Raw genomic sequence first — 15,597 nt, forward strand, 5'->3', positions numbered from 1 at the left:
ATATTGCAGTCAACGAAAAAAGCCCGACTAGGTACTGACCAGGCCGTGGAACTAAAAATAAGAAGAAAAGGGCTTTTCGGATTAAATAAAATAAAATAGGTATTTTTTTTATTTATAAATATTTTTATGAATCGTATTATTTATATATTGTGATATGGTTTCTAAGGATGAATATTATAAGATTTCATTCTTGATCAAAAATCCATTTATTTATTTATTTCATCTATTACAAGACCGGAATAGGAGGGGATACACGTTACACATGATTTTGAATTAGAAGAGAGATTTTAAGAAATGGTAGATTTGCCTTTTCTATCGAAGAAGATATATTCACGTTGCAAAATTCTTCGGATAACAATTCCTGAGCAGCTCTTGGAGTTTTCAACAATCCCGTGCACATGTTCTCCCGTATCCATTGACTGTTCTTCAGAATCAAATAGAACCCGTAAATGTAAGTGGAGAAATATTTTCTTGTTGATTTTTGATTGAAGAACTATAAATATATATAGGGAGTTTGTCAAACAGAATTTACATCAACAGTTATAACTATTTAACTCTCTTTTATGGTCTGCCTTAATATCCCCTCGAACCTATGTTTGTAGCATTTACAACATATAATTTTGTTCTTAGAAGAAGAAATGAATGTGCAGGTGTAAATATATTAGCAAAATATATGCTAACGTAGTACTAGAATAAGAGGAAACTTAAAGAAAACCGCTAAACCTCTCGAGAGCAAGAAAAACTTCATCAACCATCAACTTTAAAAACGGTAAAGTGGCTTGAAGATTTAGAAAGAAATACACTAGCCTAGCTTAATGGAATCTACAATAACCGATCAAAAAACACGATGGCTAGACATCATATCCTAGCCAAAGAATTTTGTACTCGTTCATGGGTACTTTTCTTGAATTAAGGTCATGTTAAGTAAACCATAATCCATCAACTTGATATGAAGAGTGAAACCCATTTTATTATGTTTGTTTATTTGCATTGTGTAATCATAAGGAAATGTTAGGTCCACTGTGAAATCTGTAATCAACATCGCAATTGGTCTGCAAAAATAATAATAATAAAGCTCTCAATTATCTCAATTTAAAGAATGGTGCAAATATCAACTCCCACCAATTATATTCAGACATGGAGAACCAAGAATTTGACTCACCAAAATCATCCAAGATGGGTTTAATTAATTCAAGATCATGCTGGTAAGTGAATAACACAACGTAAACACTTCCCTTCCTTCATGAGAGTGAAAGCTTGGTTGATATCTTCAAAGGATATGTTGTGTGTGATGTACTCATCAATTTGAATGTCCTGCAAAAGGATTTTGTCAATGACTCACATCTATATGCTATGCATCGAATATAACAGAGAATTCGATACAATTATATGGAATCTAACGGCTCCAAGAAAGATCTGGACATTCAACCACATGCTTTTGATTTAAGAGGATTGATGTTTGGTGTGCAAACAAAATCCCACATCCTTTGGGAAGGAAAGTTATCTTCACTCATATGAGGTTATTTGGATGGTTCTAAAAGCAAAGTCACAAAGGTTTTCATGTCCGGAGCAAATAATATCATACCATTTTGAAGATAAATGGAGGATAGCTTGTTAACGATTTAAACATAAAGATTAAAGCTATTTTTACCTTCTTTGAATACATGTCTACTAATGAGGGGAGATCAGATTTTGGTTTCCATCCGCCAAAAAGGGATCCTTTTAATGTTCTTCCACTAAGAAACATTCCATAGTGGGCTGTTAATTCTGGATTCACTTTTGGGACACCTAGTGTTACAGTCAGACCCCAACCCTATGGCAAAATGGTGAAAGAAATTAAACAATTTCATGTAAGCAACTTACCAAATGAACAGGGAGTAAAAGAAGACTTACTTGACAACATGACTGCAAAGCAGTAGTAATCATTCCTGTGTCACCTATACATTCAAATGCATAATCAGCTCCTCCATCAGTAATTCGATTAATGACCTAAGAGAAAGAAACGAAGATTAGATGAAATTCACAACAACAAAAAAACCATTTCAATCTTTTATTATCGAGATTTTAGGTTGTAGAAACAAGAAATACCTGTTGAATAGAATCATTGCATTCCTTCGGGTTAACAAAATGAGTAACTCCAAAAGTTTTGGCTGCAAGAATAGAATTATTTCCTTAGTCCACACGTGTTTTAACAAATTCTCGTAGTTTCCAGAGCAAATGAAGTACCTATTTCGCTCTTTTCAGGATTAATATCAACACCAATTATTTGCGACGCACCCCTAACTTTAGCACCTTGTGCAACCTTTGATAAGACAAAACTTAAGATTAAACTAACCGGGTCCAAATTTGTCAACAGACGTGTTTGAAGTCACTACAGAGGTATTCACAAAACATAAAGCTTACAGATAGGCCTACAGTCCCTAGACCATATATCACCACAGTTGAACCTTTAGATATATCAGCAACATTCCAAGCGGCACCCAAACCTGAAGAAAGAACATCTTATAAGTAACAGCCCTTAGAACTGTTGTTGAACAGAACATTGCTTCAATTCAATAATTAAAAAGGAAAAAGAAAACTGGCTTCAATTTAAGCCTGAATTAGTTGAAATCTACAGGAGAGTTAAGTTCAGTTACATGATAAGTGAGTTTAGACAAAGAAGATAATGGAAAGACCAAATATAGTATGATATACAGCGTCATATTTCAACTCCAAATTCAAAGGCCATAGCATGATGCTAAAGTACCCAATGATAAACATTACTCCTTTATAACTGCTCACACTAAATAATCGATAAAAGATTATAACTCCTTTAACTTTCGGACACATTTTTTGTTCTTTTGGTATTCTATTCTAGATATATACATAGTTACAAATGACAGGATGTGACGTGTATCATTGAAACGCTCTACCCCATTGAAGAAATCAAATGGAAAAAATCAAGTATACCTGCGGCCACACCGCAGCTTAAAAGACATATTTTCTCAAGAGGTACAGCCAAACTGACTTTGACAGCACACCCTGAGTGCACCACGGTATATTCACTGAAACTTGAAACCGCACAATAATGATAAATTGGTTTGCCTTTGATAGAGAAGCGGGTCTTCTGATCACTGTGCATTACACCTCTCCTCTCTAGTCCCAAAACTTGGCACATGTTGCTTTTACCTGATGTGCAATGTCTACATGTCTTGCATTCTCCAGTGAATAGTGTGAGCACATGGTCACCTTCACTGAATTCAGTCACTCCAGGGCCAACACTCTCAACAACACTGAAAAATAAAAATTGAAGATCACTACTATCCAAAGAGATTAAATTGAACAGCTGCTTTATCCCGAAGGTTCTAAGGAAGTAAAGAATTTAAAATGTAATGAATTTTTGTTCCTAAGGTGCACCCCTCTTTTTTAGTGTTTTGCTCTTTTTGGGCTTATGAAAAGCTGAGCTTTTTTTTTTTTCAGAGCGGCGGAGGTGGCATAATGGAAGGCCTCTTTTTGGTGTTTCTCTTCCATGCTTTTCCATGGGTTTCCTTATAAAAAATTTTGCTCTCTTAGGTTACCATTTCTAGGTTTTCTTTCATTTTTCCCCATTTTAGAAGTTTCTATCTTTAAGCATTATTTTTAAATTGAAAAATGGTTTCTTTTTCAAAAAGAGAATGAAAAAAAAAATCCCATTTGCCATACAAAAATTCCCATTAATCATCTTCTTCTTCAGGTTTTTCATTATAGAAGAAAGAATCTTTCTAAGACAATGTGACAATTAAAATTCAAAGAATCCACAAGTAAACAATTTCGAATATATTTTCAAACTTTGAAACCACAAACAGCCAGTGAGAAGAAGGATTCAACCACAAAATTAGAAAATAAAAAATTCAGTTAGAAGAAGTTACCCTGATGCTTCATGGCCAAATATGCGAGGAAAAATAGCCTACACAAAAAACAACAAGCATTCACATTAGAACTTTCAAATCTTCATCTTCACCATGAAATATCAAATTCGAACGAAACTAAAGCTCACTTTCGTTATAATGCGGTTTCACTAACTTTTCACTTTCGTACAAATGCTTCCGTTCACTATAAAAGCTTGATCCCATCCCCATTCTCAAACAAAATTTTATATACACAGTGAACAAAACAAAACCAATCACAGGACAATCACATCCCTCTACTAATTAACATGGGTAAAGAACAGTCCATCCAGAGAAATTACAAAAATCAAAAACCCATTTCAGCTTAGAATAGAAGAAGCAAGAACCTGAGTTTCCCAAGCAGAGAGATCGCTGCGACACAAAGAAGTAGAAACAACTTTAATTCTGATTTCCATGGGTTGAGGAGGACTGACTTCCACCTCTTCAATCACCAATGGTTGTCCAGGTCCCCAAGCGACCGCGGCTTCATTAAACAACGAAAAAATAGGGTAAGAGGCAGAGGAAGGTAGAATAGAAGGGAAAAAAAATGGAGAAATGTTACCTTTGCAAGTAAGAACCGCCGGGAAAGAAGAAGACGAGGAGGAGGACATGTTGGTGAGATTGAAGAGGAAAGGAAAAGAGTAATTGGGAGGGAAATCTTGTAGCTGGAATATGATGAATTTTGTATTGAATCAGCCTTGAAGAGGCGAAGAATCTGCAGGTTTCAAACATTGAAAATGGTGGCTTTGGGATTTTGGTGGTAGGTGAGGTGGTGAGGTTGGTGGATATGGAAATAAAAATAAAGTTCTCTTCTTTGATGATCTTCGGTGAGAATCTATTGCTAAACCTTTCATCAATTGAAAAACCGTAATATCAAATATGTTGATTTCGTATTAGTTTGTTAGTCAATGAGCTAATATTTAACTTCATGGTTTGACACCATGAACTTGGATGGATGTTCAATTTTTGTACTTAAAAAGTATTAGTTTGAGGGTCAATATATCATAGTTGAACTATATGTTTACTTTAGCATAGCTTATAAAAGTTAAATTCTCTTCCTTTTTCGTCAATACTAGCCGGTGGTGTAACAAAAATTGAATAAGGTAAATGTTGCAAGTTGTTGTATAATTAACCTGATTGTATTTTACCAAAAATCATCCATTCTCATTATTTTACACCAAGCAATTAGTAGATGACATCACTTAAACACTAAAGAATATGTAATTATAAACATGTGGACAACATGTAGAAAGACATAAAATAATAAAAGAACATGTATATATATATACAACCGCATAGAAAAAAGTCATTCTCCAAGAGTAAAAAACCGTACTCTAATTAATTTTTTTTTTCATTTTAAGTATAACAAATAGAATAGAAAGATTTAAACTTTCAATCCAATAAAATGATCGTAAAAAAACGTCGCACATCAACCACGGTTAAGCTATACTTTTACCTTACATTAATCAAATTAGATTGGTATAACAAATTAAGTTTTGGTGTAAATTTAGACCAAATTGAAAGTTTGCGGTAAGAATTGATAAATCAAACCAAAGTTGGGTAAAAATCGATTTTCCCTCCTACTGTTCAGCTAAGCTGGGCCGAGAACAGTAGTGATGAGGCCCAACTGTTCAGGCCTAGTCCAAGCCCACTAATTATTTTCATTTTAAAAATTAATATAATCAAGAGATTCTTTTAGACCAAAAAATAATATTCATTAATAATTTAAAATACCGTAGATAAAATATTATTTAAAACACATCAGTCCAATATAATACTTTATAATTTATGGAATATTTTATTCAAAAAATTAAGTAGTAATTTAACCATTGGAGGAAGCTTCTGGTAAATTAAGTATCCTAATAATAATAATAATAATAAAAGAAATATCACAAGTCAGAAAATTAATTACACCAATTTTATATTATATCATGACAGTTTTTATAGATTGGGTGCTTTATTTTGTAGTGATATAAGATTGATATTTTAATATTTTATACAAGAAAGAAAAGAAAAAAAAAAAAGATGAAATGAGGTGAGAAATACTAATGGGAAAAAGAAGACAAAAGGGAATGCAATTTGGCAAGAGTTGTTGCGGCTGGATCTTGTCGGCTGTGCGGCGTTGGTACTTGCTACTATCAATGCCTTTTTTTTAATCCCTTGTGAGCTTTTATCAATGGAGTCAATGTATTCGTCGCTTCTTTAAAATCATTCATCGAAGATTTAATACAACTAAGCAGTATGTGTCAACAATTAACAAGTTGAAAATTTCTAATAAGTTAAAGAGTGGAAGTTTGTACATTCATTACCTTTTACTTGCATTTGAACTTGTTAGGCTAAATATCTCTTTGGAATTTGGAAACGAAAATAAAAATTTAAAGTGGGATTTTTACATTCTTTTTTTTTGCGCTTAAAAGATAGCCTTGTCGTTATGAGTTAGATTTTGAAATATTTTATTAGTAGAGATGCTTTTAAAATTATATTTAAATGTTGTTTGGAATGAATGTTTCCACTAGGATGTAGCCTTTTTGATAATCTACAAAACACTATGTATTATGAAATTGTCTAAGTTCTATGAAGCACATCGCTCTTTCATGGTATGGAATTGTCTCCCCGTGACGTTTATGTATGAGTACTCTTCCTCACAAATTATGAATCAAATTGCATCCACGAAATCTTCTCCACAACCCAATTCTAATACCAAATGTTACTAAACCTTCGTTTAAAACTTTATACAAATTCCAACATTTTTTTTAGGATTTGAATCCGAGATTTCTTGTCTTCAAGTACATGCAGATGTTAGTTTAACTGAACTTATATTGGCTAAATTCCTACGTTTCAATTAACTAACAAATCAATTCAACCACAAATATTTTTTATTTTTTTTCTCTTGTTCCACCAACTTAAACTAAAAGTCTAAAACTAATCAAATACTTTTGATGTTTTTATTATAAAAATCCACTAACCACTAATTAGACTACATATACAAAAAAAAAAAAAATCATAATGATAATCAAACCAATTAAAAAAATTGAAATGAATACCGATAAATAATAATCAAATTATAGAATCGATCGTAACACACCTAACGCCAATACTCTTTGTTATCAAAGAAGAAAGAAAAAGAAAACATAATGATTTTGAGGGTCAAAAGCATACCCTAAAATCACTATCCTTATTATTTATGGTCTCAAATACACGACTACACAAAAATCGAAGTTCAAAAGACATCGAACATAATAATCACAACCAAAAAAATATGTAGGCCGGGATGAACCATAGAGGAAACATGGGGCAAAGAGACAACATTGCCACCATATATTTTCTCTTTTCTTCCTATCACGCTTTGCTCTCAATTCATAGTATATATCAATACCCAACATCCCCCTACCTTTTTTGTTCTCTCCTTATATTTCAACATTGAATCTCTCAACTTTTCTTCAAAGCACTTTTCAACAACCAATCATCATAATATTTGACAAATAACATATCTTATTGTCATTACTTGATTAAAAAAAAACACACACTGATCTCTCACTTTTATATTATTACTTTACAAATCTAGTTGCTTCTTCTCTTCTTGTCCTATATATATATATATACATCGTTTTATACCCTCCAAACCCTTTCCCTTAAGGAACCTACAAGGACACCCACATGCACATGCACATACACTTGCATGGTATGGGGTTATTTCTTAACAGATTGGAAATGTATAAAGTTAAAATGAAGAGGAGAAAAGAAAACAAAAAGAAATGGGGATTTCCTTTTCAAATTAATTTCCTTTCTTATACACAGTAATAGGGACCACGTTAAAATCTCTTTTAGGAGAAAATAAAAAAAGTTTATATTACATATATAGTAATAGAACCGACGTGGTTGTAGTGAGTCCTCATATAAAATGATTGTTGTCGTTGTTATATGAAGTGTTTTTAAATGGAAATAAATATCTAGTTATCGAATCTTGTTATGATTGTTTGTTTCTATAGCTAGAATTGAAAGGTACGTGTAGTAGTAGGCCCTATATGACTTTATATCAATCTATGATGACTTAGTTGTAATTCATTCTTTTAGTGGTTTTTAGAATATGCCTACAACTATTAATTAAGAAAGAAACATTATAATTTCTTTAAATTGAGATAATTAGTCGATCCTCATTTGTAGCCCATAAAGGAAATTAACTTAATGAAACAAAAAAAAAAAAAAAAACGTAATGTATATAAATATGGGTTAAAGGTATATTTGATTCTTTTGCAATTTAGCTATCTTCGTAAATAATACACTCAACAATAAATCAACTACGCTTCAAACCTTTGAATGACATGGACTAAACTATTACATAGTAAATTTCTATACTAAATTAAATGCATTAAATGGTACTAATTAGATGATATCATATGATGTTTAAACCTAATATTTATAATTCACAACTTTAATTTTCTATGTATTTTATATAATAATGGTTAACAGATATGTATTCTAATTTTCAGGGGTGCAATAAATAGTTGAAAATCGATAACTGATTGACAAATCAAACCATAATCGAATTGAGTCGAAATCGAATCGAACTACTTATTTAAAATATATATATATATATATATATATATATATATATAATTAAATAATAAATATAACTTAGTGTAAGGTTTAAGTGTAACTTTGTATGAATCATTTTGATGGACTTTCAAAATTTTAATGTTCGAAACTTCTATGTCCTGTACGTAATTACTATACAAATTGATTTAATCTATGTTTGTAACTTTGTAGTACAGTTCATAAAGGATTTAGATTCTAAGATCTATGTATAAGCACTTCGAATTTATTTATGCATAAGTAGTTCAATTTCAATTCGGTTTGACACAATGAGCAGTTCAATTCGATTTCAGACGAAATTTTCTTTACACTATGTGATTCAACGTGGTTTTAGTTTCAAACCGAACTGTAGACACCTTTACTTATTTCTACCTTCGGTTAAAATTTAAAAAATATAATTAAATGTAGATGGTAGTTTTTTACAAATTTCAATACAGGTATTTTCCTTTGTTTTTATATTATAAAAAATAGTGGGAATGTCACATCAAACAGAGACCCTGGGGGTCAGTTAATGTATTATTTTGCGTAGGGAAAAAAATGTATTTGTTTGAGCATACGATTAATATTAGTAACCAAACTCTCTTTTTTGGGGTGAGGATGCCAAAAAGAGATCATATCAAAACAAAGATAGGAATTTATTATTATGTGTGTTGGGCGGTGCCTTTTTCAGTCTGTCCATTACTGCCCACAAAAACAAAAACAAAAAAAACAAAAAAAAAGAAACTCATTTTACTTATTTACTAATTAATTCAAATATATACATTTTAAAGTTTAATCAAAATTCTCTCTAATGTGTGTTTAAAATCATAGAGGGTATTAGAGGTTTAATTTCTTCATATTTGAGTTCATATTTTTAAATTTAATGTAACATTTAAATGAATTAAAAATAAAAATAAAAAGAAACTACGACGTATCCACTTTCTTCTCAAATTGACATCTCTTTACGGCGTTAAAAGAATCTATAAATATATCCCCAACATACATAGAACTTTCATGAATTTGATTTCTTGATTTTCCCTCTCTCTATCTTTCTATATATATATATATATAAACATAAACCCCTCTTCCCTATCTGTACTACAAAATTAATTCCTCTTTCTTCTTCTTCTTCTTCTTCTTTAATTCAATAATTGGTTCCACTGCCTTCCAAAAGGAGTAGGGAGTTGAATGCAGCCAAGGATGACTTGCCGGCGATTTATATCGCCGGCCAGCGTCAATGTGGAGCGGCGCGGCGGCAAGTCGTCCTTGGCTACCTTGAGTTCTCTTCTTCTTCTGAAAGGCCCCAATGGAAACCACTTTCAAGTTTCACCTCCCAACCCCAGAGAAGAAAGAAAGAAAGAAAGAAAAGCACTTTGGTGGAGGTATATTCAATTATTTTATTTTATTTTATAAGTATATATATATATATATGATTGATTAAGTGAATTTATTACGTCATAATAGATTTGTGTAATGTATATGGTTGTGTCACATGCGTGTCATTTTCAATGCCCCTTCTCATTGGAGTTCTCAATTTGTGTTTATATTTATTTGATAAGGTCCACCACCTATGACCCACGTCTTCCGATTAACATTACTAATTACATTAATTACATTAATTATATTATTTTTTCTTTTCAACTTTTTTTTTCTTCTTATAACTGTGGAATCTGTTCATCCTTTAAAATCAAATTTTAGAATTGATGTATTGCTTGAATTTTACCAATTTTAATTGCTATATGATTCGGAGAATTTTAGAATTTAATCTTATATAATTTGATAACATTTTTATTCCTTTAGTTTGTTAGCTAAAATTTTTAATTATAAATGTTAAGAATTGAACTCTAATTTTATTCACCTAAATTTACCGTAATGATTTAATTGATTAATGTAGGAAAGTTTATAGGTTTAATTGATGTAATTATAAATTTTATTCGACCAAAAATCAAACATAATGAAAGATATAAATCGACCAAAAATTAAACCTAATGGAAGATATAAATTGTTATACTACTCCACAAAGGTGTTGTTAGAGAAATTTTTTAATATAGCAAAATAAACAAATAAAATATTTACAAAATTAGCAAAATTTAATTACATTATTGAATGTCTATGTCGATAAAATATAATAATTTGCTTTGATAAATATTTTCACCCATTTTTATCGTTTACAATAATTTTTTTATTCTTTTCTATGTTTGGAAAGAAATTAAAACATATATATATATATATATATATATATATATATATATATATATATATATATATATATATATATATTTGGGATAGGGATATATGTGGATAATTTTTGTGGTGCAATTGGAAGGGTGAACATGGCAAGTGGAAGGGAAGAATATGAGCAACATGAATATGAATGATTAATCATTTTGGCCACTTGAAGAAATTTGGTGTCATCATACATACAACCATGTTCAAAGAACCTCAATTTTTGTTATTCTTTTATCCCTTATTATGGTTTACCACACATATGTAGTTTAATTTTTTTTTATGTAATTTAGAAAAATAATGACTCATAATTAGATGTAAATTATCATGATCGATCGAACAATAGAGATGTATTTATATAATTAACCATTCAATTTCATTAACTAGTTAACATGCAACGGAAAAAATTATCATTTCATTTGATTTCTCTCTCTTTTTTTTTTCAAATCGAACCAACCACATATAGCATGAAAAATTATTAGGTAAATTGGCCATTTTCCTCCATTAAAATTTCAACTAAGAATATAGAGGAATAGGCAGCTAGCTGATGAAACTTTAGAGCTTTAATTGATATAGTAATATAATTAGTTTGAAATTTGAAAGGGATACAACCTAAAATTTAGGAGAATTAATGGTTAATCTTTCAAATATTTAATAGGCTAAATTTATAGTTGAAACTGATCCCAGTTTAATATTTAGTACAGACTATTAAGCCATTAATTCACTCCATAAATGAAGGTTTATTTTGTTGTTGGACTACCAAAATTGGTAAAGGCTTCAAACCATGAGTTAGGTTGAGATGTCACATTGGGCTTAGGCATAATTTTAGCCCAATATTTCTTTTTTATTATTATTATTTTTTTTAATACACACATTCTCTTCTATTTCGAGGAATAAAATCCATGGTTTTTTAAGAGAGAAATATTCACGTTTTATGTTAATGCAGTTTAGAAAAATACGTTGAAATTTAAAATAAAAATCCAAATAATTGTAATGGAAGGTTAGAAAGGAAAGAAAGAATATTGACTTCATACCTAAAATTAGATTTTGGATTATTCAAATGATTTACATATATAATTAAACACAAACATATTTAAATAATATTAGTTTATCAATACAATTTGAGATTTCTAAGAGGTATTAGGGGGTTAGGGTTTCGGGGAGAGGGATCGAAAGAAAAGAGACCGAGAGGAGAGGACCCTTTGGTTGGAAAAAGAAGAGACTAAAGAAGGCGAAAAGAGATTGAAGAAGACATAGGGAGAGACGAGAACGAGAAAAGAAGGAAAGTAATGGTAAAAAAAAGATGTGTAAATGTGTAAACAAGATGTGTTTATCTTTTTAACAAAACTATATATGATAAGATATATTTAAATTTCATAAACATTTATGTCTTAAATACATTTTGAAAAAGATATTATATTTAAAATAAGATCAATACTTTTAAATAAGATGTTGAAGGAGTCAAGAATTACTTTCTCAGATAAATAGTAATTTTACACACTTTACACAAAACTTTATACACATAACAAGATCAAAAGCATATGAAAATGGTTCTTTCAAGCTATTAACAACTAAAACCTCATCATTTACGGTGATGCATCCCAAAATTCTTAATGAGAGACTATCTATTTGTTTAGAATGACTTTTTAAGTGTTTTTTTATAAGTACTTAAAATTAAAGTCATTTTAAATGAACTACAACAATTACATGGAAGCGATGAATTTGTTAATCAATGCAAGAGAAGAGGACTTCGAGTATCCATATCAACGAGACTATTTCCAACTCCACAATAAGCTTTGATAGCACAAGGAGAATTTTGGCCTCTCTCGGTGCTATAGAAACGAAGATAGTCTTGATGATCAAAGGGTTTAAACAATTGTGGATGTTTATCATCAACCAATTCTTTAGGAATTTGAACAATTCCATTGTTGAATGAAAACAATCCAACTGAATATCTCTCTCTATTTCCACTCATTATCACTCTATGTGGTGGTGAGTAAATCCTCCCATTGCTCCATGCCTGCCAACAATTAATGGTTGATTAATGATTAGTTTGGCTTAATTAATTTAATGTTAATCTTAATTTGATGATGAAGAATTTAATTAATAAAATGAGACGAACTTACAAAGAAAGCATCTCCAGCCATGACAATGAAAGATGAGGTTGAAGATGAAGAAAAAGGATGATATTGAATCCATTTGTTATCTCTTGTTTTGATTTGCAAACCATTGACTTCATTTTGATGAAGAATTGTGAGAAAGCTCTTATCAGTATGAGGAAAAGCTCCCAAATTCATCTCTTTTTCCTTTGGGACTCTATATTTTATCATTCTCATAAGATATTTTGTTGATTCCATATGACTTTTTAATGCATTCCCAACCCCATAGCTTTCAAACACCATCCTTTTCACCCTTTCGTCCAATTCCGATACCAATTTCGCATACGTCGTCACACTTCCACTGCAACAATAACAAAAATGTTTAGGATAATGCTCATATTATTAGATCATGAATATGGAGTTTTTGTTTCGTTTCAAAATTAAGAATAATTACCGGAAAGAGTCGTTTCCACGAGAAGGCCACATGAGATTAGTGAAGGAATTGATATTGGTGGGGAGAATGGGGTGTTCGATACCCATACTTTCATGGATTGGCATTAGAGGATTTTGACCAAAGTAGCCATGGTATGGCTTCTCAGAAACATTTTGAAGCTTCCTCTCCAATGGAACATCATCGAACAATTCTTTTAAAGAATCAAACATATTCGAACTTACTTCTGCCGAAACGCTGTCGTATAATGCTACAAAACAACCATAATCTTCAAGAGCTTCTCGAACTTTCTTCATTGTGAAAACCCATTCCTTCGTTCCACTCTTCAAATTCTCCGAACAAAACTTCACAACTGGGAGTTCATCACTCATATTTGTTGCCATTCTTCTTATTAATGTCTTTTCACAAATAATACAAATTGTGTTTTTGGGTTTGATTGGATGTGCAAAATAATGGCACTACAACACTCCTTTTATAGCCAAAATATTTTCAAAATAAAATAATAACTAATTGGAATGAAGAAGGGGGTGTGCTTGTTTAATGTTTTATTTAGAGGGCATTGACTTAGAAGAGAAAAAATGATTAATTAAATAATTAAAAAACCGACCACACCCATTTTTTCAAATATTATTATAATACAAACCTTTGTCAAACAAATAAAGAAAAAATATAGTTATAGTTTTAGAGTTCATTGGCACACAGTTTCAGCCGTCCTGTTTTTGTTTTGAATTTATCATTAATTAATTAAATTCAAAACCATGAAATTAATTAACTAATGTATTAATTAATTAATTAATAATTAATCCACTTTTGCTTTTGCTTACAATTTAATCCCCGCGTTTGACTTTCTGTTTTAAGATAATCTAGAAGTGCAAACGAATTTTGCTAACGAATAACGTTGGATTTATATGGAATTGGAATTAGAAACACACTTATTTGTAGAGACTCTTTCTATTTTCACTTCATCTATAGATAAGCAAGCTTAGGCATAACCCATGCAATGAACTCATAAGTATATTCAAATCATTTTAAAGTTCCAATTTTCCCTAATGTAATTAATTTAACTTTTCTTCAAATTTCTTAAGAACAATATCTTGTGTGAATTTAATTAGACTTTTTGTTATGATTATATATATATATATATATTTAAAAACCATCAATGTATTAAAATTTTCCACATTTGTGTACACTCCTTCAAATATAGGTTTCACAAAATACATTATCAAAGTTGATGTATGAATAATTCTTAAAAGAAACTTAATTGAGAACTTGATTCACTTATGAGATGTTGGTATTTAATTGATATAAATATAAGTCTCATAAAATATTTTTTTTCTTCAAATGGAAAGTACTAGATGCAATGTAATTTAATTGGTAAACTTATAAAAGTTTGCGAGGTTTAATTAAATTGATACATTCATCCTAGTTTGTGTCTTTAATGGATATGACTTTATCCTAAAATTTGAATGTGTAAATGGATATGTTTCGCTGAGTTTATCTAAATTCTTGTTATATTTTTTTAATATTATTTAATTTATTCAGTCATTTATTTTTTTAAAGGTAGGGTTACTCATATTGTTTTTTTAATATATCTGTTGAATAATTCAAATAGAATTTATTGCCATTAAATATCATAACAATACAGCATAGTTATACTTTATATTAATATAAGTGTGTTGTATATAATAATACTTCTTATTGGTGTAAATTAATTTAATTACTTTTAAATATTACAATAGAATTTTAAAATTAAAAATAATTCCACCAAGTAAGATAATAATTCATTGACCATTATTTAGAGATACATTTTAATTTATGTTGAACTAAAATGAAAAGAGTATATATATATATATACTCAAGCAAATTTCAAGAGTATTCCAGCCATGTCATTGGCATTATTCTAGCGATATTTATAACTCATGAAATGATTAGTACTTAGAGAGTGATTGATTTGGTAGAGTTTACACATTTTAGTACTCAATTTAATTTCATGCATCATTATGTTATCATAATCAAAAGAAAATTAAAGTTGTTGTCCGCTTGCATTTGATTATCCACGTTAGATGATATCATTTTCGACTCACGTTTTTTTATTTGTAGTTTGGTCTCGATTGTTCCATAAATTAGTACAAAGAACAGTGTTGGTTTAGTTAATTAAGTACAAAGAAGATTGATGTTCTCCCCTCTCACTTTACTCTTTTCATGGGAGAGATGATCAAATGAGGCTTTTTATAGCCTCTCCCTCTTAAACTCCCCTCTTACTGCAAGCAACATGGACAATATCAAAGATGTTTTTCTTGCCTGTGCTAAAGATTGCAGGGTCCATGTTCAGGTTCATCTCCAT

At 30.3% G+C, this 15,597-nt stretch overlaps 2 protein-coding genes, 1 long non-coding RNA gene and 1 other non-coding gene across 7 annotated transcripts; 2 read left to right on the top strand and 2 right to left on the bottom strand.

Moving 5' to 3' along the window:
* Positions 1-158: 158 nt before the first annotated feature.
* On the bottom strand, positions 159-4,838 carry LOC103482770 (alcohol dehydrogenase-like 6). 4 transcript variants are annotated; one of them, XM_008439101.3, is made up of 11 exons: positions 4,468-4,838; positions 4,253-4,389; positions 3,888-3,925; positions 2,950-3,272; positions 2,404-2,486; positions 2,227-2,302; positions 2,089-2,150; positions 1,894-1,989; positions 1,652-1,813; positions 1,163-1,314; positions 159-424 (listed from the first exon to the last, which is right to left on the bottom strand). In XM_008439101.3, exons 1-10 carry the CDS (start codon positions 4,514-4,516, stop codon positions 1,198-1,200), a joined length of 1,143 nt encoding a protein of 380 aa, XP_008437323.1. In that variant the 5' UTR covers positions 4,517-4,838; the 3' UTR covers positions 159-424; positions 1,163-1,197. The 4 variants fall into 4 exon arrangements, with proteins under 4 accessions (XP_008437323.1, XP_008437331.1, XP_008437315.1 ...); XM_008439109.3 differs by having other exon boundaries at positions 201-419; XM_008439093.3 differs by lacking the exon at positions 159-424 and having other exon boundaries at positions 1,048-1,314.
* Positions 4,839-9,658: 4,820 nt separating this feature from the next.
* Positions 9,659-9,760, top strand: MIR169F (microRNA MIR169f). The gene is given in 1 exon segment (NR_120732.1): positions 9,659-9,760. It is a non-coding gene; the product is annotated as a microRNA MIR169f (primary transcript).
* Positions 9,761-9,829: 69 nt separating this feature from the next.
* LOC127144321 (uncharacterized) lies at positions 9,830-11,065 on the top strand. Its single transcript, XR_007815972.1, has 2 exons — positions 9,830-9,859; positions 10,804-11,065. It is a non-coding gene; the product is annotated as an uncharacterized LOC127144321 (long non-coding RNA).
* A 1,106-nt stretch (positions 11,066-12,171) lies between these two features.
* Positions 12,172-13,681, bottom strand: LOC103504371 (probable 2-oxoglutarate-dependent dioxygenase AOP1). The gene is made up of 3 exons (XM_008468752.2): positions 13,257-13,681; positions 12,830-13,163; positions 12,172-12,723 (listed from the first exon to the last, which is right to left on the bottom strand). Exons 1-3 carry the CDS (start codon positions 13,634-13,636, stop codon positions 12,433-12,435), a joined length of 1,005 nt encoding a protein of 334 aa, XP_008466974.2. The 5' UTR covers positions 13,637-13,681; the 3' UTR covers positions 12,172-12,432.
* Between the last annotated feature and the right edge of the window lie 1,916 nt (positions 13,682-15,597).

This window comes from Cucumis melo, chromosome 12 (assembly GCF_025177605.1).
Source record: "Cucumis melo cultivar AY chromosome 12, USDA_Cmelo_AY_1.0, whole genome shotgun sequence".
NCBI lineage: Eukaryota > Viridiplantae > Streptophyta > Magnoliopsida > Cucurbitales > Cucurbitaceae > Cucumis > Cucumis melo.